The sequence below is a fragment of the Alnus glutinosa genome, chromosome 3, assembly GCF_958979055.1.
Source record: "Alnus glutinosa chromosome 3, dhAlnGlut1.1, whole genome shotgun sequence".
Taxonomy (NCBI): Eukaryota; Viridiplantae; Streptophyta; class Magnoliopsida; order Fagales; family Betulaceae; genus Alnus; species Alnus glutinosa.
Genome location: NC_084888.1, coordinates 36,017,638 through 36,042,044, shown reverse-complemented (window position 1 = coordinate 36,042,044; position 24,407 = coordinate 36,017,638). Strand labels below are relative to the sequence as shown.

Here is a 24,407-nt window from a genome sequence, read left to right as displayed (position 1 = left end):
TTGAAATCGTAAATCCAAATGAACCCTAATCAAATGGACTTCTCTATCAGTTTAAACTTTTGAATAAGTAATGATTTAATATTATATTATATATTTTATAAATGCAACAAAATAAAATCTTGATCATAAAATGACATTTTTTAATTTCAAATGAAATATGGATCCTAGTCCTGAGTATACACACCAAAGAAAATTTTAAAATATTAATTGAATAATTGTGTTCATAATTTTATATCACTTAACACTTTTAAACTTAAGCTTTAAATATAAATCATTATTTAAAAGTGTATCCATATAATTTTGTACTATTTTTTTTTCCCCCTTTTTCCTCCTAAAATGACCCTTTTGTGTAGTCAGTCCTGTATGTCTAACTTTTCACTAAAATTATGTTCAAAATCTTAAAAAAAAGTCTCGGATTTCCGCAAGCAGCAACAAAAAGAGTTCAAAAAATAGTTTAGATTAGAGGAGGTCCTTTTCGTGCTGGAGTAAGGACGAATCAACTGCTCCTGTCATATAGGTCGTTAAACGGCTATATAACCGAATCTCAAATCCATTCAAAAAGATGGTGAATTACCATATCGCCCTTTCTCTACAACTATTATACAATATCCTGGTTTTAACTTCTTGTTAGTTGTCTAAAGAACCGCTATTTTTATTTTTATTTTTTATTTTTATCACTTATTTCTAAATTTAAAACATAATAAAATATGAATTCAATCAATTAATTAATACTTTATTACGATGATTTGTAGAGTTAAGGTTTGAATTTCTTAGCTTTAATCTGACACTATAATAAATACCTACTTATTTCAAAATTTTAAATTACTACAAAATGATAAATTTAATCATTTATATAATAATACGTTAAAACAGATAAATGACAAATATTTATAATAAAATAGAGCAAATCAAACTAACACATTTAACAGCAATTGGGTTGGATTGTGTATCCAAAATCAGAAGCTGCATTCACTACTACTAAAACTCACATTTTTTTTTTTTTTTTTTTCATTGCCTGTAAAGTATCAACCCCACTCATTGATAACCCAGAAAGAAAAAAACCCAGCACTCATTTATACAACGGGTTGGAAAGAGCACATGCAAACCAAAAAATTCAATCCTTCTTAAAATCCATCACATGCCCACCGAACCTAACCCACCCATTTCCATTTATTTCCACATTTTCCTCCCCGTGGTTCCCACATTCTCATAATATATTCTTCTTGCAAGAATTCATTCTTAGAAAAAAGGAAAAATTGAACCCAAAACATAAAATGCTCAAAATTATTTTTACAATTTTTGCATTCATTTATTTTACAATATTTCAGACCGCGTATTTTAAATAACTAATAAAAAAAATATTTAAAATATATTAAGTCGGTCCAAAATAGGTGTAAAAAGAAGTTAATTAGTTAAACAAACATTTCAGGCCTCCAAGGCATAGAGGGTGAAAAAGTAAACTCAGAATCAGTGGTGGTGTGGACGCCACCGTCAGTCCACAGCCACAGGTAGCGTTATTTAATTATAAATTTGAACGTAGTACGTACTCAGTGTGTGAGAGTGAGAGGGAGAAAAAGAGAGAGAGACGTTAGCTTGGCATGTGGTAATCTGGCAGTGACCCTTTAAGCTTTGAAAATCAAATTTTGAGAACCAAATCCAATAAAGCCCAACCCCCTCCATCATCTTCCTCACAGTCGCAGGCCTAGCTAGCAGCAATCATGGTTCAGCCTAACCCAACTCACAAACCCCTCTGAGTTTTTCCATTTTCCTACTCTGTTCTCACACCCATCACCAAAAATCATGCTTGTGCTCGTTGGACTATAGAACCAGCACTGGCTTATTTCCTTGACTTCGCTTTTGGGTTTCGAAAACTTTGCTGTTCGAGAAAGGTTGGGATGGAAACTTTAGTAAAGAAGAGCGGAAATCTTCAAAAGAGAAAAGATGGGTCTGGATCTTTTGGTGGAAATGGGGTTAGAGCCGAGTCGCACACCGATTCGAGCACTGAGTCTAGAGAGAGCAGCGGTTCTTGCAGATCGAGCACCGAGACCTCGAGTGAGGAAGTCAAAGCAAAAGGGTCTTCTTCCCCGCCTCCGTTGGGTTGGCCTATTCGCAAGGCTCAAGTGAGCAAAGGTTCGGCGGTTTCTGATGTGGTTCAAGCTGAACAGAAACAAACCCATTTGGCTGATTCTAAATTGAAGAAAATGGACTCCAAAAATTCAGGTTTGTTATATGTTTGGTTTCAAAGAAAATGTAAGAAAAGTTGGTAAATTTCAAACTTTGGATGTTACTTATTTATTATTATTATTATTTTTTTAAAGAAAAGACCTGAGAAAGAGAAAATCTCCATTGTAATTATGCCCATCTCTTTTTGTTATCTAACTATCTTTTGTAAATAATGTTAAAACAAACAGATATAGATATGATGAAGGAAAGGTTTTCAAAATTGTTGCTTGGTGAAGACATGTCAGGGTCAGGGAAAGGGGTCTGCACGGCTTTAGCTATCTCAAATGCCATTACCAATCTCTGTGGTATGCTCTCTCTCTCTCTCTCTCTCTCGCTCTGAGTTTAGTGTTTGGTGGAATTATCCTTTGGTCTCAGTTACTTATAACATCGCTCTTTTTGTCATTTTTTTCTCTGTGTACATTATGTAGCTACCATTTTTGGTCAACTATGGAGATTAGAACCCTTGCCTATTGAGAAGAAATCAATGTGGCGAAGAGAGATGGAGTGGCTACTTTGCGTCAGTGATCACATTGTTGAATTGATTCCCACTTGGCAAACATTTCCCGATGGAAGTAAGCTTGAGGTAGTGCAAATAATAGTCCTTTTTTTTTTTAAGTTCTGAACTAAGTAGTTATTTAGATATTGAACTTAATCAGTGAAATCCTGTTTGGTTGCCGGAAGAACAAACAAATGTTTGATTCATAAATTTTCCACTATTTAAACCTGTGGAAGTAAGCTTGAACATTTTAAATAAGTTCATTACCTTAAGATGCTACTTCTCAATTTAGTCTTCCCATATCATTGTCGATCTTTAATTAGAAGTGAGTTTATTTTTGGTCAAAACGTGATAGAAATTGGCTGAAAACTTAAACTGGTCGAAATTTCTATTTATGATAATTACTGCAGCCATTAGTATGATTAGCAAAAATAAATGTGGGGAAGACCTCAAAAGGAATATGAATGAAAGAAGGAGGTATGTAATTGGGCACTGAATTAAGTCTTTCTTGTTTGATTCTTGTGCATTATGCAGGTCATGACTTGCAGGCCGAGATCTGATATTTTTATCAATCTCCCAGCTCTGTGTAAACTAGACAACATGCTTCTTGTAAGGTTCAATCTTGCTGGTTTCATATTATATTATTTTCTATTTTAGAAGTCATTCTGAATTTGTTAGGCATTTTTCTTTGTGACAGGAAATATTAGATACCTTCATCAATACGGAATTTTGGTATGTTGATCAAGGTGTTGTAGCCCCAGATGCAGATGGCTCTGCCTCTTTTCGCAAAACAATGCAAAGGCAAGAGGAGAAGTGGTGGTTACCTGTACCCCGTGTTGCTCCTGGCGGTCTTGGCGAAAATTCAAGAAAACAGTTGAATCACACACGCGAATGTGCAAATCAAATATTAAAAGCCTCAATGGCCATAAATAGCATAGCTTTAGCAGAAATGGAAGTCCCTCAGTCATACTTGGAAGCTCTTCCAAAGGTTTGAAAATCCTGCATAGCAGGTTACATTTATGAATTGTATTTAATTGGTATCTGCATTGCAGGTTATAGATGGACCTTCTTTATGCTTGGAACAATTCATTTTATGCTGTAAACTCTAGAAGAAAAACATAATACTTGATGTTTTCACTATATGATTCATTATTATTTCTTCAGCTTTTAAATGATCATCGTCCAAAGTTACCTGATATTGAACTTCTGTTAATTTGCTTCAGAATGGGAGAGCCTGCCTCGGGGATGTTATTTACCGTTACATCACATCAGATCAATTCTCTGCAGAGTGCCTACTTGACTGCCTCGACTTATCCTCGGAACATGTTGCTCTGGAGATTGCCAACCGTGTTGAAGCCTCAATATATGTATGGCGTCGAAGAGCTCATTCTAGAATCCCACCTAATCCGAACCGTTCCACTACAAAGTCCTCATGGGAAGTGGTCAAGGACCTAATGGTTGATGGAGATAAGAGGGAACTGCTGGCAGAAAAAGCTGAGAGCCTCTTGCTTTGCTTGAAGCAGCGCTTCCCTGGTCTAACACAAACTACTCTTGACACCAGCAAGATCCAGTGCAACAAGGTTCGAATTCTATAGTACTTTAGGATCAACTTGTTCCTCTAAATGCAATTTCCCCCCTATTTCTTAAATAGAACTTTTGTGTTTTCGAACTTTCAGGATGTTGGAAAATCCATTCTTGAGAGCTATTCAAGAGTTTTGGAGAGCTTGGCATTCAATATTGTGGCTCGTATAGATGATTTACTATACGTGGATGACTTGACTAAACATTCAGATAGAATGTCATCGGCTCCCACAGTCAGTGTAATTGCTCACAAGACAGTCTCCATCCCTTTCTCGGTGCCTGACTCGAGCACTCCATACAGAACAACTTTTTCCACTCCAAGCTTTTCACCTGCGCCTCTAATTAGCCCTGCCAGGGGAGAGAGAACCCCTTTTCTCATCAACAACCATAGCAAGCCTCACCGTCGTGGACTTGGGGTGAAAAGAGTCTTGACAAATTATCTTGGCGTGGAGACAAAGTCTAGGATCTGCGGCAACCCAACTGAAGCTTTAGCTTCAGCTCCAAAGCAAAGCGGCACAGAAGGTTTGGCACCTCAAAAAGAGTCATCAGCCAACCAAAATGGGACCAAATTGCGCCAGGATCGCTGAGACCTATTGTCTGTTAGACTGTTACAGTGTTCCCATGATGTTTTTCAGGGAAACAATGGGGAAAAAGAATGTGATGTAATTAGAGAACTACAGAAGTTCATCATAGAAAACCTTCTGGTCTAACCAATTCTTTGTTAGTTATTGAGTTGGGGGCATTAATGTATTTGTCAAGATTTGCTTTTGAAGATGAGTGTCGACTGATTCCCATTTGGAAAAGTCAACCAATTTGCACCACGACCGCTGAGATTCTGTTTGTTGAAGTATTTGAAGTTTTTTCAAAGAAAACAATTGAGTTAAAAAAATGTGATATAACAGAAAAACTTATTGTCTAAGAAGTTCAAGATTTGCTTTTGAAGATGTGTGCCGACTGATCCCATTTGGGGAAGCCAACTGAAAAACTTTGGATGGGGGCATTCCGAGAATTGAACTCGGGACCTCTCGCACCCTAAGCGAGAATCATACCACTAGACCAAATGCCCTTTTTGATGCTCCAAACTCTAGTTAGGCTATTATAAACATTTACCTCTAAATCTACAGTTAAATCTAACGCAGGTTTTCTAGTGTAGCAAGCACAGCAATAAACACTGCTAAACTATAAAACTTGATGCAAAAAGAAGCTGCTTAAAAAAAGAGAGGTGGCAAGATTCAACTTAACTGAACTTTAACCCAGCTAATTAGAGTTAATTTAATGTCCATAAGATGTGAAAAATGTTTTATAGTCGTTATTGGCTTACTGCAACTCTTCTCATTTTATTTTGACTTCGGAGTGATTGCAGAAATAAATTAATTACGACGTTAATGAAATTAGATTTACGATTGGAGATTTATTAAATGCGAAATACGTCTAAGAAGCACGTGCTAAAGAGGAAAAATCTAATCAAATGAGCTTGTCCGTGTGGGTTGGCGGAAGATGACTCCAATGCTTAAGTCAATAAGTATTTATAGAACAATTCAAAAATAAACATGATAAAGTTTTGAGAAGAGATCAAATGTTTTATTTACTCGGTTGTGGGTTACCTTTTATAATAACATTCTCCCAACTACTCCCATCTTTTCCAGCTGCATGATTCTCCTTTCTAGTGTAGTATCTCCCATGTTTTTCCTCATTGAAGCGCACCTTATGCTTGAGGTACGGGGTATACTTGTGAGTGAGAGGCTATCTATGAAAGGATGAGTTTGTTGAAAATTATGAGTGAGCTTAAATGAACATGTGTTATTGGCTAATTAAAATTTTTGATGAATGTAGCCAAGGTCACATGAATTGCTCTAGCCTCTAAGTACCAGTAATAGCACTAGAGAAATGGAACCTACATTATGAATGACCCGGGTAGACCACTAGAGGGGTTGGTTTAGTGGCAAGGGGCTTAGTCCCATGTGATTTTATGAGGGGGATCAGGGTATATTAGATTTAGATTTGAGTCTTTATGGGCATAATGTTAAGGAGATAATTACTCTTATGTTCATTAATTCCTTCTCACTGGCTTTTTGTCATTATACCTTTGGTAGCTCTTGAATCGAACTTTGTTTTAAAAAAGTGTATTCGAATTTCCTGCATTACGATTCGAGTAGGCTGATAGTACATTAGGGGGGTGATTCTTGTACAACTCCTTTTACGCAACCAAAACACATTAGTGAAACTCATACACGTGAGTTTCATCATACATGAATCCTACCGATATGTCTTAATTATATGGAAGTTGTGCAAAAAGTTTGTGAAATATAATTTTTCAGCATATTACGAGCTTTGCTTTCCTTTGTGTGTGTATATATATATATATATATATATATATCAGAGTAAAAAATCCAATGTTGGGCTGGCGTTAGTACGGCTCATAAACATGATGAGGAGTGCTTAAATTCATGTTCTTTTTCTAATGGGAAGGATAAATTGTTGGAATTCTGTGAAAGAGTTTTGACAGTCAATCCTCCCTTCAGTAGTAATTGTGAGAGTAAAGTGGAGGCTCCTCGAATGCCTAATATTTCAAATAAAGAACATTGCCTACTCAACACAAGGTCGTTGTAGTATAGTGGTAAGTATTCCCGCCTGTCACGCGGGTGACCCGGGTTCGATCCCCGGCAACGGCGATATATATTAATTTTTGCACACGTTAACTCTGATTCCCGCTCTATGTTTTTTTCTCGTGACGTTACGCGTCACAACTCGAGTCTCGGGCCACCTCATGAGCCAGTGCTCCAATTGAACGCTTCAAAGTCCAAAGCTTCACATGTTGGGTTGGGTCTTTCCTAAAACGCTCCGTATGAGACCTACCTATCATTCGAGCTACTTGCTGAACTTCACACGCAGGCCAGTCCAGAGGGATTACTTTAATATTAACTTTGCTAAGCCCTAAGGATTACTTTAAGAGCCACATAATAATAATTTATTTACCACCATCCACTTCATATATTTAACTGGCTCAATTTGAAAACGTCACATACAATGCTTTACATTATTGCACCATCACAATTTAACATATCAATTGTATAGAGAAAAAAAAAAATTATAGTATCAATTTTACTTGAATTATTATAAAAGTTATAGTACTACCTCTAGGGGCGGACCTAAATTATGGTTTGAGTAGTTATGGTGTCCAAAAAAAAAATGGACATAAATTTCTTACAAATCGGTTTGTAAGAAATTTTCTACAACCCATATATAAGATTGACATGTGTCTTTTGAGTATGTGAGAAGCACATGTTGTTTTATTAATGCTATTAAAAAAATATGTGAGAAGTACATGTTATTAAAACAACATGTGCTTTTCACATGCCTGATTGTAGAAAAATTGTAGAAAATTTCCTATAACCCGATTTGTATGAAATTTTTGTCAAAAAAAAAAAATTATAGAACTAATTTTTATGAAGTGTTTTTGTATTTTTGTATGCAAATTCATGGCCGTCCATACTAACGCTATAAGTAGACTTTTGTTCTCTCAAAGTGATGTAATTTTTTAAATTATTGTTAGATTTGGAATGAATCAGTATTAAATTTTGATCCAATCGTAATTTTAAAAGTCAAATCATCTTCAGAGAAACAAAAGGGAGACACAAGTCTTATGCTTTAGTCTCACCACACATGATCTTAATAAGAAATAATTGTTTTTATTTTTTTTCTTGTCTATTTTCATATAAAAGATGTGTAAATTTATCATTGAATTTGTGGAATCACATGTAAATTTTACAGATTTAGTGATAAATTTATAAAAAAGAAAAAGTAAAAAAAAAAAAAAGGAAAAAAAGATAAAGAAAGAGGTTGGTTCGCCCGTAACTATCGCCAAACGTTACGTGACTCTTAATTAAAAGAATATTTCCCCGATCCTACATGTGCGTGCTGCGTACGAAAAGCACTCTTCGCGCAAAGAACAAATGCGCGTGACTTGTCCTAACGAATATCATTGCGTTTTGATCAAAATCCTTTATAATTTGTAAAGCATTATCGTATAACAATTCTTTGTTTGTTTTTTTTTTTTTTTTTTCAAATTTAATTATTGAGATTCCACACGATTAATATTATTTGTTATTCTTACTAATTTAACGTTTATTATATATGAAAATTTTAAATATAGATGGAAAAATGCGACTACTACAAATTTTCTTACAAAATAATTTACAAACTGATGTGATAGTTTATTATTAGTAAAATAATTAATAAAAATTAATAAGTTGAATTTTTTCTTAATTATAAATTATTATATTAATTTGTAAATTATTTTATAGAAAAAATTATATTATCTTTAACTGCACTTTAGAGACAACATTCACTAAAAATCTTAGGTAACCCGCCTTCTTCCTTTATTTCCTTTAATTTAGGATTGGAAGTATGATTTGACAAAAGCTAATTAACTAGTAATTAATATCTTTTGGTATATTACCATATTTTGATGATAATAAATACCAATATATTATAATCCCAACTATTTAATTTGAAACAAATAACTGAGATTTTAAAAATTATTTGTCAAAAAATACAAATTACAAACTACCTTTCCTTTAGGATTAGCGATTTTTGACACCATTCGCAAATTCTATGGGGGTGTTTCAGCTTCCTATTTCACTTTGTAGAGAATTGAACCATTTGATGCAGAATTTTTGGTGTCTCAAACCTCCAAAATTCATTGGATGAGTTGGGAAAAGATGGAAAGATCCAAAGCTATTGGGGGGCTCGGCTTTCGGGACCTAGTAATTTTTAATAAGGCTATGTTAGCAAAACAAGGCTAGAGGATCTTGCAAAATCCCTCTTCCTTGGCGGCTCAAATCCTAAAGGCCAAGTACTTCTCTAAGGTACTTTTTTTGGAGGCGCCGTTAGGAACAATGCCTTCTTTCGCATGGAGAAGCATTCTTAATGCAAGGGAGCTATTGAAGCAGGGGTTGGAGTGGAGAATAGGGGATGGAAAATCTATCAAGGTGTGGGGGGATAAGTGGCTACCAACCCCCACCACATATGAAGTTCAATCGCCTCCCAAAATCCTTGATAAGAAAGATATGGTTGCTGAATTGATAGATCCTGAAATGAAATGGTGGAATACATCATTGATTAAGTTTGTTTTCTCGGAGGAAGAAGCTAAGGTCATAATAAACATTCCCCTTAGTCCTGTTTTGCCAAGAGACCGATTGCTGTGGAAGGGCACCCAGAATGAAGAATTCACGGTTAGAAGTGCATATCACTTGGGTAGAGAGATTCAAGATCAAGCAGGGGGCCAATGCTCTAACATGTAAAGGGGGCGGAGGTGTGGAAAACAATATGGGGTTTAGAAGTCCCAAATACTGTGAAGATTTTTTTATGGAAGGTATGTCATGATTTACTTCCCTCTAAGAAAAACCTGTTTCACAAAAGAATTGTGGAGGATAAATCTTGCCCTTGCTGTACACTGGAAGCCGAGTCAACTTTTCATCCAATCTGGTCTTGCGGTGCAGCAAGGGATGTGTGGGGGACAACAAAATCCTGCTTCCAGAAGTGCTCGTGCGATGGACCAACTTTCAGGAAACTTATTGAATGTTGCATGGGCCGACTGAGCAGGGAAGAATTGGAGCAAATGGCGGTGACTTCAAGAAAAATCTGGCTCCGTAGGAATGCTCTGATCTTTGAAGGGAAGTTCTCTCATCCAGACGTGGTGTTTGATGAAGCAAAATCGTCTATGATAGAATTTAAAAAATGCAATACAAAGGAGCGATGTTCTCAACTGGGAGAGAATTCAGGCAGTAGAGAGAAAGTCACCTCCTGGTTCCCTCCTCCAATGGGGACAATAAAAATTAACTGGGATGCCTCTTTCAACATAAAGAGAGGATGGATTGGTTTGGGGGTTATTGCTAGAGATAATAATGGTTTATTCCTGGGTGCTAGGAGTGTCACCAAGCAGGTAAAAGCAGACCCCAATCTGGCGGAAGTAATGGCAGCATTGCTAGCTTTGCAGTTCAGTAAAGAGGTTGGATTTTTTGATGTCATCCTCGAAGGTGATGTAGCCAAGGTTATAAATGAAATAAACTCGGAGTCTCCTTATTCCTCACGGATTGGACACTTCCTTGAAAATATCCATCTAGAAAAGAGTTGCTTCAGATCTGTTTTGTTTTCTTTTATTCCAAGAGAGTGTAATTCTGCAGACAACAATCTAGCTAAGGAAGCCTCTAATAATTTTGTGGATAATTGTTGGTTGGAGGAGATGCCAATGTGTGTTAGAAGCATTGTTCTTAGGGAATGCTCTTGTCCCTAGATCCTATTTATTGGGATCAATTTGTACTTGTTCTCAGAATTGAGTTTAATGATATTTGCTCGTTAAAAAAAAAAAAAAAAAAAAAAAAAAAAAAAAAAAACCGAAATTAACAAGTTAAGATTAAGGGGTTTGACTATTTTATTAATTGGGTTGAATTATGATCGACATTTATAAGGCTTTTTTCTATAATTATTTTATAGAAAAAAAAAAATTGAACACCATTACCTATGAATATTTATTCTTCTATAAAATGAGAAAAATAAACAATGTTTTTCAAAAAATGGAAAAAAAAATTCACATGACTTTTTATTTTTTGGTCAAACAAAAATCTAAAAGACCCATAAAAAAAAACCCGGGATGGCCAAGGCCACCACCATGCTCATCAGGTTGGCCAAGACACAAATTACCACCCTTACCTTCACATAATCTACACCCAACCAGCACAAATTACCAACCCCACACCCTACCTCCCTTTTTCTTTTTCTTTTTCCTTATCTTTATCTTTATCTTCCTTTCTTCTTTCTTCTTTTTTTTTTTTCTTTTTTTTTTTTAATTTTTTTTTTAATTTTTTTTTTAATTTTTTTTTAAATTTATTTATTTTTGGGCTAAAGACTGGACTATTGGAGTCTGCTTTGTCAAAAGTTAGCTAATTAATAATTTGCTACTTTACCAACTTCTCCGATCACCTCCCGTTCCCAAAATGACAACCAGCATCCACATCACCGCCCTAGACGGCATCGTGAACGTGAACTCGCTCTTCACCCTAGCCGTCTTCATCGGGCTGACCTGGAGCCCCACCGACCCCTCCAACAGCCTCGTCGTGGACCAAACCTGCATCCCCGGCTCCTCCATCGCCGAGAACCTCGTGGCCTTCCACGTGTACTCCTTCAGCTCCTTCCTCTTCTCCAGCCTCATCGCCCTGGGCCTCAAGCAGGCCATCCGGATCTCCAGGAGCCCAACCTACCGCCCACCCGTCGAGTTCCTGGCCCAAATCAACCGCTCGGTGGTCCGGATCGGCATGCTGGTCTCGGGCGTCGGCTCGTTCTGCGGGTGCGGGTTCCTGACTCTGGCTCTGGTTAATGTGGTCCAGATCAAGCTCGGCACTTTGTCTTGCGGCAGCTCAGCTACCTTGGGCGCTGTGGTTCCACTCGTTATTTTGGTCCCTGTTGGGCTTCTCTTATATGTTTGTATGGTTTTGTACGCTTTTAGTCGCTAATGTTGTCCCTAGAGTTGTTTGTATTTTCTGAATATTGGAGGCCTTATTTGGATGTCTAATGCCATTTTATCTTAGTTAATGCTTTCAGTTTCTGCTTGTTTTATCTTTGGAATATGAATTTAAGCAAACTCAATGATCTTATAATTAGGCTTTTCACGTTTGATTCTAGAGGAACAGGGGAGGGGTAGCTGAATAGATTTTTGAATGTCTTCACCGTTTTGCTGTCAGCTGCTCATGAAAGGCTCTTATTTTGTTCGTTTGCTAGTACAAAAATTAAAGTAAATTGGATGACGCCACTATCTTCATTGTCTTAAAGAACGGCCAGGTAATCATGAACCCATTTCTGAAGGATTAGGTGCTGCAATAAACAAAATGCCATTGGCCTAGTGCTGCATCCACTATCTCTTGTTGGTTTCGCGTGCAAGAAGCAAGCAACTTTTGAGCTGCTTGTTTCACTATAAAGCCCGCGGAGTTGAAGTGTGCTTATCGCATCAGAGAAATGGGAGTTCCAATGAAGAACATCTGCTTTCTAGTGCTTTTTATAACTCTAGCCATTGCTGGGATTGATGGGGTTTATGGGGCCGGTGAATGTGGGAAATCTTCTCCGGACATGGAGGCTTTCAAGCTGGCTCCCTGTGCATCAGCAGCGCAAGATCAGAATGCTGGAGTTTCTGACAGGTGCTGCAGTCAGGTGAAAAAGATTGGCCAGAACCCAACATGCCTTTGTGCTGCTATGCTTTCTAATACAGCTAAAAGCTCGGGAGCTAAGCCAGAGGTTGCAGTGACCATTCCCAAACGCTGCAATATTGCTGATCGTCCTGTGGGATTCAAGTGTGGAGGTCAGTTTTACATGTTATTACCATTCACTCACCCTTTCCTTGTGCTTTTCTCCCCTGCTCCTTTAACAGGTGTACAATAACCCACTTCATCTCATCCAAAAACTACTTGCTCTGTTTTGCAGCTTATACGTTGCCTTGAAGACTGAAGTTCCTGAGTCACGGTTCCTCTTATTATGAAGTAGTTGCTCTTTACTACTATTATGCTTAGATTGTATCATTGCAGCTGCTTGAAATCTAGCTAGTCAGTTCACTCTGACATCCAGACACATGAATCATTATAAATAAATAAGTTGTTTGGTGCTTGCTTTGCTGTTATGAGGGTGAAAGTGAATTTTGTTTACAAAGGCTTGTAAACTCGACACGAAATTAGCAGGTTATGATTGAAATGTTTGATCCATTTAATTAAATTAGCGAATTATAGCTTGAGGCATTGCCCCCCAAGCTACCTTGTTTTCCCTAACGTTTTTTTTAAAAATATATATATATATATATATATATATATATTATTACAAGTCCTTAAAAATTAAAATTTTACTCCCAATTTTTTTAATTTTATTTAATTTTTTTCGGTTTTACTCTCTCAAATTTCAAATGTTAGTTTTGTTCTTATTTACTGGCTTAACCTTCATAGTATTCCCGTTAATATCTTGAGCGAGTCACCCTTTGCTCCTTTGTTTTTGCGTATACCGAATTGGGTCAGGGTAGCGATTGTTCTGTATCAACAATTAGCATAGTTGACTAGAATAACAATAACCTAAATTTGCAAAAGAAAAATTAGAGGAATGATAGTGGAAGAATAGTATGACAATACTTTGTTACTTGTAAGAAGCAAGCGATTGTAGTAAGTGAGCTCAAATTGAGGGAGTAGTCATGTGAAATAAAATGAATGACGTACAACTTCTGGTCGTAAGGTGATCAGTATGACAATAGTTTCGAGGAAACTGTTTGGTCGAATGCGTGTAAAGAGTGAGGCCAGTCTTAGATAGATATATCAGATAGATTCTAGAGGAACAGAGGAGAAGATTCTAGAGAAACAGGGGAGAGGCAGTGGGTAGATTTTTCAATGAACATACAATGACAACTTGAGGTCGTAAGGTTGATTAGTATGACAATAGCTTCGAGGAAACTGTTTGGTCGAATGGGTGAAAAGAGTGAGGCTAGTCTTTTAGAGAGATATATCAGATAGATTCTAGAGGAACAGGGTAGAAGATTGTACAGGAACAGGGGAGAGGCAGCTGGGTAGATTTTTTAATGTCTTCACCGTCTTGCAGTCAGCTGCTCATGAACCCATTTCTGAAGGATTAAAGTATAATTGTATGATACCAGTATCTTCGTTGGCTTAAAGGACGGCCAGGTAATCATGAACACTCTACAAAATATCGTTGTCCTAGTGCTGTATCCACTATCAAAAAAAAAAAAAAAAAAAAAGTGGAAAAAGATTTCAAACAAAAGCTTGTACCCCTTTCTTTTTGTATTTGTTTTTCTTCATTTTTTTCATCTTCCCTAAGCAAATGTTGAATACAAACTATTTTATTAGTAATTTTGTATATCATTAAAGAAGATATATTTTTTAATACTTTATAAGGATAAGTACACATACTCTTCAAAGTATCACTCTATTGTTAACGTCTTTTCAATCTATCAATTGTGTCAATGTCACCCTAAGGACAAAAATACTCTTAATAAAAATTAAAAAAAAATATATAAAAAATTAAAAAAGTTAAAAAAGAAGGTAATCAACAGATAAAAAAACACTAAGAGTCTAGAGTTGGTCCGACCACCCCAAACGTTTGTTGGGGGTGACAAGTTGTGGTGGCTTTAGTTTTGTTTTGATTTGTTTTGTTTTGTTTTTGTTTTTTTGTTTTTGTTTTTGTTATTTGTTTTTTTATTATTCTTTCGAATTTTTTTATATTATTAATAAAAAATAATGCCAATTTTTGTCTTTTTACTAGTCTTCGGTGGGACATCAAGAATCTGTTTGAGTTTGCGATTTCAAAAGTGCGCTTTTAAAAATAACAATTTTAAAATGTACGATTTGCATATTAGATTTTTAAAAAAACGCAGTTAAATGTTTAGCAAAATTGTAGTTTGACATTTAAAATCGTAGGTTAGCCTCTAAAATTCTGTGGTTTTAAAAAAGCACTATCATGCCTATGATTTGAAAAAGTTGATTTTCTACGCTTTAAAATTGCAATATAAAAAAAAATGCAATTCTTAAACGATTCATTTTTTGCGGTTTAGTTTAAAATCGCACATTTTATCTACGAAATCGAAATGCCAAACGCACACCATTAACGGTTTGAGAAGGACATTAACAATCAAATATTACAAAGCCCCAATATATATTACGGGTAAGAATTGGACAATGTCAATGCAGAGAATGGGTGAAAATGCATAGGTGGTTATTATCAATATCCGCATAATGCGATTATTAATTTTAGGTATCCACAACCGCATCTGTGCGGTTAATATTTGCTACCCGCATATAAGGTAATGAACATTTTAGATTACTATACAAATTTATATGCAAGCTTAAATAAATTAAGATTTTACTTGTTACACAATTTACGATTATCTGTCATTGTTTTATAGAGTAATCGAGATTTGGATTACTAAAAAAAAATAAAAAATTAAATTAAATGGATTTAGGTATGAATTTGAGATGATAATGAAAAAAAACCTAAAATAACAAAAAAGTCTTAAACTTACTGTAACACCAAAACGAGGCTGTTTTAGTGAATTTAATTAAATATATATAAAGGCCGCATTCTCTAAAATCACTATCCGCATCCGCATATACGATTAACGGATATTATATACGTGCGGATAACGGATGCCGGCTGTAATCGTGGTATTTTCACCCCAAGTGCAGAGTGAGCGCCGGGAGTTAGAGCATTCTTAGTGAGCTCTGAATTTCAAAATTTTAACAAAAATTTGGTGAAAAACTTAGAAAAATCTATTTCAACAAACTCTCTATAATTTCTCTATTTTGGCTTTTGTCAGAATTTTACTTCCAATTTGGCCCACAAATTTCATGAGCTATTGAATATTTTATCATTTCTCTCTCCTTTCACTTTACTTTTCACTTTTTCTCTCTCCTTATTTGTTAGCCGTAGTTGCTTAAAATCAATAAAAATTAATGTTTAGTTGAAAATATATAAATATTTGAAGAGTTTGGTGTATAAAATTTGTTAAAAGTAATAGATAAAATAATAAAAATAAATTATTTAACTTAATGTGAAAAAAATTTGAAGTGCTCGATAGGGATGTTATGTTGGGCCGCCGCACTACCTCTTAAGGGCTTCGCGCGCTCGCAAGCACCTTTTGAGCTGCTTGTTTCACTATAAAGCCCGGGGAGTTGAAGTGTGAGCATCGCATCAGAGAAATGGAAGTTCCAATGAAGTGCATCTGCTTTCTAATGCTTTTCGTTACTCTAGGCATTGCTGTGATTGATGGGGCTGGTGAATGTGGGACATCTTCTCCTGACAAGGAGGCTACAAAGCTGGTTCCCTGCGCAGCAGCGGCACAGTATCACAAAGCCGGAGCCTGTTTGGCAACCTACAACAAAATCGATTTCAACACATGGCATACCGTTTGGCTACCTGTTTTGAAACAAAAAAACAGGTGAAAACAAAAACTCAAGAAACACGAAATATGAGAACAATAAATACCTGTTTCCGAAAACAATTCTCATCTGCGAAACTATGTGGAAAACAATGGAAACGCGTTTTGATTTTAAGTGGACAGTAACTCCAAGGGAAACAGGTCCGGCGTTCGACTCCTGGGAACGAAAAATTAGGTGCGTTTTTTTTTTTTTCCTCCTTTTTTCCCCTCCCCTTTCTCATTCATTCCCATCCTCGCTTGACGCTTCATTCCCAATCTCCTTCAACTCCCTCAACAACCTACTCACCTTCACATTCAACACCTCCCTCAACAACCTGCTCGATCACCTGCCCAATCTCCTTCAATTTCTTATCTCGAAGCTTCCCAGCTATTTATTTACCAGCCCTTAAAGCCACATATTAGATTATAGTTGCTAAAATCGTTTTTCCAACGTCGGATTCAATTCAAGTCTTGTCCTCCCTTTAAAAATGGATGTGGTTACTGCCTACTGGTTACCATTGCTTGTGACCATCAGCTTTACCTCCTCTTTGGTTTGAGCAGAGGATTTCGTGTGTAGTCTCATTCCATTTGACCTTTACTTACCTTATGCATTTTTTTATTTTTTTATTTTTTTCACTTTACCACTATCAAGTTAGTTGTGTAACATCGATCTGTCACAGCTGAATAACCATGTCATTTTAGATTACAAAAAAAAAAAAAAAAAAATGTTTAGTTGATATGTAAGTAACTATTGCTTTCTTGATCTATGGGGTTGTGTTAATAATGTTTTCATATTTTTTTCCTCCGGACATCCACAGACAACTGCGATTTTTCTCTCTAACAGGGCCTATTTTCTGTGCTCCATGAATGCCACCTTTCCAGTAAACTCTTGGTTCTTTCTGGATCTTTCTTGTCAACATAAGGTTTCATTTTCCTGATCATTAGTAAGCTGGACTCTTAAATGGCATCTCTTGGTTGTTATATTGTACATTAACCTACCTTTTGATCAGTGCCCGTTTGTGTTCTTGTTATAAAGGTAAACTCCTCTGCCTCCTGTAATCTTGAACTGCCTTGCTTCAATTTTGAGCTGAACTTGGTTGTGTTAAAGTGATGTATTGGTCTAGTTTAAGCTTCCCACCATTCTGGATGAAATTCAACATAACTAGTATTAGGTGTTAAGATTTCTTCTGAATTTTTTTTTCATCTTTTACTTATCTTTACACGTGAATCTCTAATCAGCTCATCAATACTTGCATTTATCTTATGCTATTACTTATTTTTAAGTAAACGCTTATTCATCTGTATCTAAGACATCTTTATTTTGATTTAGAGTCTTTGTTTGTTTGCAGGGCCTCAGGATATGGCATAGCAGGCTCTTAGTAGTTAGTATGCACAATTTAGAAGGAAGACATTATGTACTTATGAAAGTTCAAAAGACCATATTTGCCGGGATGATCACCAGGTTTAGGAGAAGCAAGAAAGTGTAGGTCCAGGACACGCAGTTCATGTAATGGTCTCATTTTTTGTACTATTGTATGGTAAACTTGGAGACCTCTGTTGTATGAATATTGTGGTTATAAATTATAATTAGACTTTGATGATTGTCCTATAGTCTCCAATAAACTACCCCTCTAATTATTTAAGGTTACAAAATTCTCACTTTGATTAACACGTTTTTATTTATTATTATTATTTTTTTAAGAAAAAAAAAAGTAACAAAAAAGGAAGAAGCCTCATAAAACAAAAAATTGAAAACAAAAAAATATGTGGAAATGCCAAACAGTTTTCTATTTTCTTCATAAGTAAAAACTGTTTTAAAAACAATTGTCCAAACGCCTTAACCATTGTTTTATGTTTTCAAAAACTATTTTTGAAAACAGTTTGCCAAACACTTTTTTAACAAAAAAAACAACAGAAAACGGTTTTTTGTTTTTGTTCTAAAAAATAAAAACAAAAACCAGTTTACCAAACGAGCTCATGGGGTTTCTGACAGGTGTTGCAGTTAGGTGAAAAAGATTTCCCCAGAACCCAAGATGCCTTTGTGCTGCTATGCTTTCTGATTCAGCTAGATGCGCCGGAGCTAAGCCAGAGGTTGCAGCGACCATTCTCAAACGCTGCAATATTGCTAATCGTCCAGTGGGATACAAGTGTGGAGGTCAGTTTTACATATATATTATTGCCATTCACTCACCCTTTCCTTGTGCTTTTCTCCTCTGTTCCTTTAACTGGTACATGCAATGGCCTATTTCATCTCATCTCAAAACTATTTGTTCTGTTTTGCAGCTTATACGGTTCCCTGAAGACTGAAGTTCCTCAGTCACGGTGCCTCTGCTGATGAAGTAGTTGCTGTTTAATACTATTGTGCTTAGATTGTATCCTTGTTGCTGCTTAATCTAGCTAGTCAGTTCAGCCTGACATCCAAACACCTGAAAAATAAATAATAAAGAAATTGTTTGGATTTTGCTGCCGAATTTTATTAAGGCCGACAATTTTTGACACAAATCACGAATCTGATACGAATTTAACACAGAATTAGTAGGTTAGGTATGAGGGTTTGATTAATTTAATTGAATAGATTGGGTTAGGGTTAACCCATATAATCTTATACTCATGTCTTAACATGATCCGAACCCTTCATGCAATATTTATGGCTAACAATTTTTAACACGATCAGTGAATCTGACACGAACTCAACTCAATATTAGCGAGTTAGAATTGATGGGTCATACCTGTTTAATTATGGACAAAAATTTCATTCAAATTGGTTTGAAGGAAATTTCATCTAACCTTCTTAATAAATTGCCACGTGTCTGAGAAGCACATGAGTTTTTAATATGATTTACAGAATTACTCTCCCGTTAACTCTTTCCCTTCTAACATTCTCTCTAAAACAGAAAGAGGAGAGTTCAGCTGTTCAAGAGTCTCTCTCCTCAGCTGTTCACCTCCCTCCTCTCCCTCACACATGGTCTGAAAAATTGGGCATGTATCAGTTTGGTGGAAATGTTGCAAGTGGATTTCCAGATTAAAAATTTGCAGAGAAACATCAGTCTGTGAAGCAAAAGCTTACTCAACTACAAAGATTATGGTCGGAACTGCTCGAAAGCACCATAAAATCCGGTCATCGCCTCTGGCTAACTACTGTGCTAAAAAATTGTCCAAGGACTGTTGAGTTCTTGCTGTTAATAATGAGAAACTGTGTTGTTGTGACAAAACTAATTTTAGGGATCCTAATAAAGCAGAAAATATGAGAATAGAAAATAACACAATCACACAAGACACCAAGATTTAAGTAGTTCGGCTTAATAAGCCTAACCCAAAGATTTTCTTCGCACCACCTAAATCCATCATTTCAAACTCATGACCCAAAAGAAATTTCAATCTCTTAACCTCAAACATGCTTTTAGAAGCAATAAGCATGTCATCTACATAGCGCAACAAATAAACAAAAGAAGCATATGAAAATTGCCCACAATACACAAAATGATTGTACCACTGTCCCAGAGATTATTCCAAGCCATACAACGATCTCCTCAACCTAACAGTCTTTGCGCCCTCTAACAATTTCACCAAATCCCATGTCTGGCTCGTATGAAGAGACTCAATCTCCTCATTCATGGCAACATACCCAAAATGTACACTCATTCGCTACAAAAAAATTAACATTAATTGACATGTCACAAATTTATTGACATGCCAAATTGGCACATCAAAAACGTCAAAAAGTTTAGACCTGCCAATTTGACACGTCGAGAAAGTTTTGACGTGTCATTTTAACATGTCAACAATTTTTTGACGTGTCGAACAGACACGTCAAAAAAGTTGACTAGACGGGCGTGCCGCGGGACAGATGAAATGTCCAGTGTCACACACCCCCCATACCCTCTCTTTAAACTCTCTCTCTCTCTCTCTCTCTCTCTCTCTCTCGTGCACCACCACTGTTGCCGGCCACCTCTCCTTCGACCACCATGGTATGCCTTTCTCTCTAGCTCTCTCTCAACTCTGTCGATCAGTCGTCGTCCAGCCCAAAAATTACTTTGTTTAATGAAAACTTTGTCCGACATGCATACTAGTTATAATTAATGATAAGGTCTAAAATGTTTTCATAGATTATAGTATCACACACATGCTGTGTGCGTGTGTGTGTGTGTCGTGGAATTATCATTCCCCAAGCCTAAGTGAGCCCAGAGTCAAACTAAACTCGACCGGATTCGTCGGGTGGGGAGTGAACTGGTTGGTTGCACATAGCTCGGATATGTGTGGTCACACTTAGAAAGTGAACCAATCATTTTGATGGGAGCGTACTGCCGATTGTTGAGCTAGTTGGAGACTCGGTACTAGCGGATGGTTGTGCCGGGAATGTCACTGAGACATGCAATAGAAAGTGCACCTGACCTGACAAGTATGAGGGGTTCAGCAAGTAAGATCTCTAGCATTTATTAGGATCTCCGGTATTTATTAACCTGAGTACTTTGTGTGGTCAAATCAGGTCAGAAATTAGATTAGGCGCAGTACCTAGCCCTGTACACCACACCGGGTGTCTGAACACCATGCCTAGTCACTATTCATATCGTACCAAATTACTATTCACCCATACCGGATGATCAATAATCTCAGAAATTTGGGAACCTCTTACACGCCAACTAATTCAAATAAGGGGTATAAAAAGATGGTAAAAATAGGTATCACCTAACTCTAATCACATTTACTCACTCTCATAAAAGCTTTTGTTGACATAGTAATCGGAGGAGATTCCGCCTGCCAACACCAGTCGTGCCTTTGCTGTTTTGCAGATTCTTGTATCTGGGCCCTCGAAGAACCAATAAGGAGCTGACACATCACTATTCGGAAATTGTACCAACAATTTGGCGCCGTCTGTGAGAACGTTTCAACGTTTTTGCAAAAGAAAAATCTACAATGGTGAGAACACGCTCAACAAATCACGAAGTGCACCAAAATGCTCACGATAACGCAGAGACTTCAACCAATTCATTATTAGTAAAATAATTAATAAAAATTAATAAGTTGAATTTATTCTTAATTATTTTACAAGTTATAAATTATTATATCAATTTGTAAATTATTTTATAGAAAAAAAATTTAGTATCTTTAACTGCACTTTAGAGACAACATTCACTAAAAATCTTAGGTAACCCGCCGCCTTCTTCCTTTCTTTCCTTCAATTTACGATTGGAAGTGTGATTTGACAAATGCTAATTAACTAGTAATTAATCTCTTTTGGTATATTACCATATTTTGATGATAATAAATACCAATATATTATAATCCCAACTATTTAATTTGAAACAAATAAGTGAGATTTTAAAAATTATTTGTCAAAAAATACAAATTACAAACTACCTTCCCTTTAGGATTAGCAATTTTTGACACTATTCATAAACTCAATACGAAATTAGCAAGTTAAGATTTATGGGTCTGACTATTTTATTGAATAGGTCATTAGAATGGAATCACTATTTCCATAAAATAGGAATAGCTATTCTTTTGTTTCATTGCACACTATTCCTATAAATAGTTATTTCCTTATGAATTTCTATTCCTCTATAAAAGGAGAGGAATAAACAATGTTTTCCAAAAAAAGAAAAGAAAGAAAAAAAATTCACATTATTTTTTATTTTTTTATCAAACAAAAAACTAAAAGACCCTTCATAGAACCTGAAATGGCCAAAACCACTGCCATGGTCATCAGGGGTGGCCAAGACACAAATTACCACCCCGACACACTACCTCCCTTCTTGCTTTATTTCCCTCCCTTTTCCTTTATCTTTCTTTCTTCTTTGTTTTGTTTTGTTTTCATTATTATTATTTATTTATTTTTGGGCTAAAGACCGGACTATTAGAGTCTGCTTTGTCAAAAGTTAGCTAATTAATAATTGGGTTAAATATCCATTAGTTTTTGAGTTTTAAGCGTTTTTAAATTTAGTACCTCAGTTTTGTTTCGTATCATAGGTGGTACCTGAATTAGGGATAAAAACCCATTTGAAACCTTTGTAAGATTTTTCGTTCAAATTTAACGGCTCGTCAAGTGTTAACTGCTGAAGTTGACATGTGACACTAAAAAATAAATAAATAAATAAATAAATAAAAAATCTTTAAAAAAAAATTGAAAAAAAAAGAAGAGGGGCGGTTAAGCCACCCCCTTTGCCGGTCTGGGGTGGCTTAGCAACCCTCTTGGCCTGTTTGGGGTGACCGAATCACTCCCCATGGCAAAAAAAAAAAAAAAAAATTGATGGGTTATTGCCTTTGGGGATGGCCGAACCACCCCCGTGGGCCATGGGGGTGGTTCAGCCACTCCCAGACCGGTCGGCTTGGTGGTGGCCGAACCACCCTTGTGGCCCATGGGGTGGTTCAGCCATCCCATGGGCAAATCCTCAAATTTTTTTGTTGGGTTTTGGCCCTTAAGGACTACGGGGTGGCCAAATCCACCGCTCGGTGCTCCGGATCGGCATGCTGGTCTCGGGCATCGGCTCGTTCTGCGGGTGCGGGTTCCTGACTCTGGCTCTGGTTAATTAATGTGGTCCAGATCAAGCTCGGCACTTTGGCTTGCAGCAGCTCAGCTACCTTCGGCGCCGTGGTTCTCTTATATGTTTTGGTCCCCGTTGGACTTCTCTTAAATGTTTGTATGGTTTTGTACGCTTTTACCCGCTAACGTTGTCCCTAGAGTAGTTCGTATTTTCTGAATATTGGAGGCCTTATTTGGATGTCTAATGCCATTTTATCTTAGTTAATGCTTTCAGTTTCTGCTCATTTTATCTTTGGAATATGAATTTAAGCAAACCCAATGATCTTATAATTAGGCTTTTCACGGTAGATTCTAGAGGAAGAGTGGAGGGGTAGCTGAATAGATTTTTGAATGTCTTCCCCGTTTTGCTGTCAGCTGCACATGAAAGGCTCTTATTTTGTTCGTTTGCAAGTACAAAAATTAAAGTAAATTGGATGACACCACTATCTTCATTGTCTTAAAGAATGGCCAGGTAATCATCTGAAGGATTAGGTGCTGCAAAGTGCTGCATCCACTATCTCTTGTTGGTTTCGCGTGCAAGGAAGCAACTTTTGAGCTGCTTGTTTCACTATAAAGCCCGCGGAGTTGAAGTGTGCGTATCGCATCAGAGAAATGGAAGTTCCAATGAAGAACATTTGCTTTCTAGTGCTTTTTATAACTCTAGGCATTGCTGGGATTGATGGGGTTTATGGGGACGGTGAATGTGGGAAATCTTCTCCGGACATGGAGGCTTTCAAGCTGGCTCCTTGTGCATCAGCAGCGCAAGATGAGGATGCAGGAGTTTCTGACAGGTGCTGCAGTCAGGTGAAAAAGATTGGCCAGAACCCAAGCTGCCTTTGTGCTGCTATGCTTTCTAATACAGCTAGAAGCTCAGGAGCTAAGCCAGAGGTTGCAGTGACCATTCCCAAACGCTGCAATATTGCTGATCGTCCAGTGGGATTCAAGTGTGGAGGTCAGTTTTACATGTTATTACCATTCACTCACCCTTTCCTTGTGCTTTTCCCCCCTGCTCCTTTAACAGGTGGACAATGACCCACTTCATCTCATCCAAAAACTACTTGCTCTGTTTTGCAGCTTATACGTTGCCTTGAAGACTGAAGTTCCTGAGTCACGGTGCCTCTTATTATGAATTAGTTGCTGTTTAGTACTATTATGCTTAGATTGTATCATTGCAGCTGCTTGAAATCTAGCTAGTCAGTTCACTCTGACACCCAGACACCTGAATAATTATAAATAAATAAGTTGTTTGGTGCTTGCTTTATTGTTACGAGGGTAAAATTTTTTTACACCACTCGAAAATTCGACACGAAATTAACTGGTTGTGATTGAATTGTTTGATCTATTTAATTGAATTAGTCGGAATATAGCTTGGGGAAAAAATATTATTATAATTCCTTAAAAATTAAAATTTTACTCCCAATTTATTTATTTATTTTTTAGTTTTGCCCTCCCAAATTTCAAATGTTAGTTCCGTCCCTATTTACTGACTTAAGCATCAGAGTGTTCCCGTCAGTATCTTCGGCGAGTCATCTTTTACTCATTTGTTTTTGCATATACCAAATTGGGTCCAGGGCGGCGATTGTTCTGTATCAACAATTAGCATAGTTGACTAGAATAACAATAACCTAAATTTG

General features: G+C 36.6%; 4 protein-coding genes and 2 non-coding genes across 7 annotated transcripts; 5 read left to right on the top strand and 1 right to left on the bottom strand.

Moving 5' to 3' along the window:
• The first annotated feature begins 1,562 nt into the window (after positions 1 to 1,562).
• On the top strand, positions 1,563 to 5,222 carry LOC133862702 (rop guanine nucleotide exchange factor 5). The gene is made up of 7 exons (XM_062298554.1): positions 1,563 to 2,220; positions 2,412 to 2,528; positions 2,652 to 2,806; positions 3,254 to 3,328; positions 3,417 to 3,707; positions 3,943 to 4,299; positions 4,396 to 5,222. The coding sequence occupies exons 1-7, from the start codon at positions 1,896 to 1,898 to the stop codon at positions 4,885 to 4,887; spliced, it is 1,812 nt and encodes a 603-aa protein (XP_062154538.1). The 5' UTR covers positions 1,563 to 1,895; the 3' UTR covers positions 4,888 to 5,222.
• A 72-nt stretch (positions 5,223 to 5,294) lies between these two features.
• Positions 5,295 to 5,366, bottom strand: TRNAP-AGG (transfer RNA proline (anticodon AGG)). Its single transcript has one exon. It is a non-coding gene; the product is annotated as a tRNA-Pro (tRNA).
• Positions 5,367 to 6,900: 1,534 nt separating this feature from the next.
• Positions 6,901 to 6,972, top strand: TRNAD-GUC (transfer RNA aspartic acid (anticodon GUC)). Its single transcript has one exon. It is a non-coding gene; the product is annotated as a tRNA-Asp (tRNA).
• Positions 6,973 to 11,220: 4,248 nt separating this feature from the next.
• On the top strand, positions 11,221 to 11,898 carry LOC133862704 (uncharacterized). The gene has a single exon (XM_062298555.1). It carries the CDS (start codon positions 11,296 to 11,298, stop codon positions 11,809 to 11,811), a length of 516 nt encoding a protein of 171 aa, XP_062154539.1. The 5' UTR covers positions 11,221 to 11,295; the 3' UTR covers positions 11,812 to 11,898.
• A 372-nt stretch (positions 11,899 to 12,270) lies between these two features.
• Positions 12,271 to 24,028, top strand: LOC133862705 (uncharacterized). Of its 2 annotated transcripts, none has more exons than XM_062298557.1 (2): positions 12,271 to 12,650; positions 23,848 to 24,028. In XM_062298557.1, exons 1-2 carry the CDS (start codon positions 12,311 to 12,313, stop codon positions 23,862 to 23,864), a joined length of 357 nt encoding a protein of 118 aa, XP_062154541.1. In that variant the 5' UTR covers positions 12,271 to 12,310; the 3' UTR covers positions 23,865 to 24,028. The 2 variants fall into 2 exon arrangements, with proteins under 2 accessions (XP_062154541.1, XP_062154540.1); XM_062298556.1 differs by lacking the exon at positions 23,848 to 24,028 and adding an exon at positions 12,773 to 12,952 and having other exon boundaries at positions 12,280 to 12,650.
• On the top strand, positions 23,355 to 24,028 carry LOC133862706 (uncharacterized). The gene is made up of 2 exons (XM_062298559.1): positions 23,355 to 23,725; positions 23,848 to 24,028. Exons 1-2 carry the CDS (start codon positions 23,386 to 23,388, stop codon positions 23,862 to 23,864), a joined length of 357 nt encoding a protein of 118 aa, XP_062154543.1. The 5' UTR covers positions 23,355 to 23,385; the 3' UTR covers positions 23,865 to 24,028.
• Positions 24,029 to 24,407: the final 379 nt, after the last annotated feature.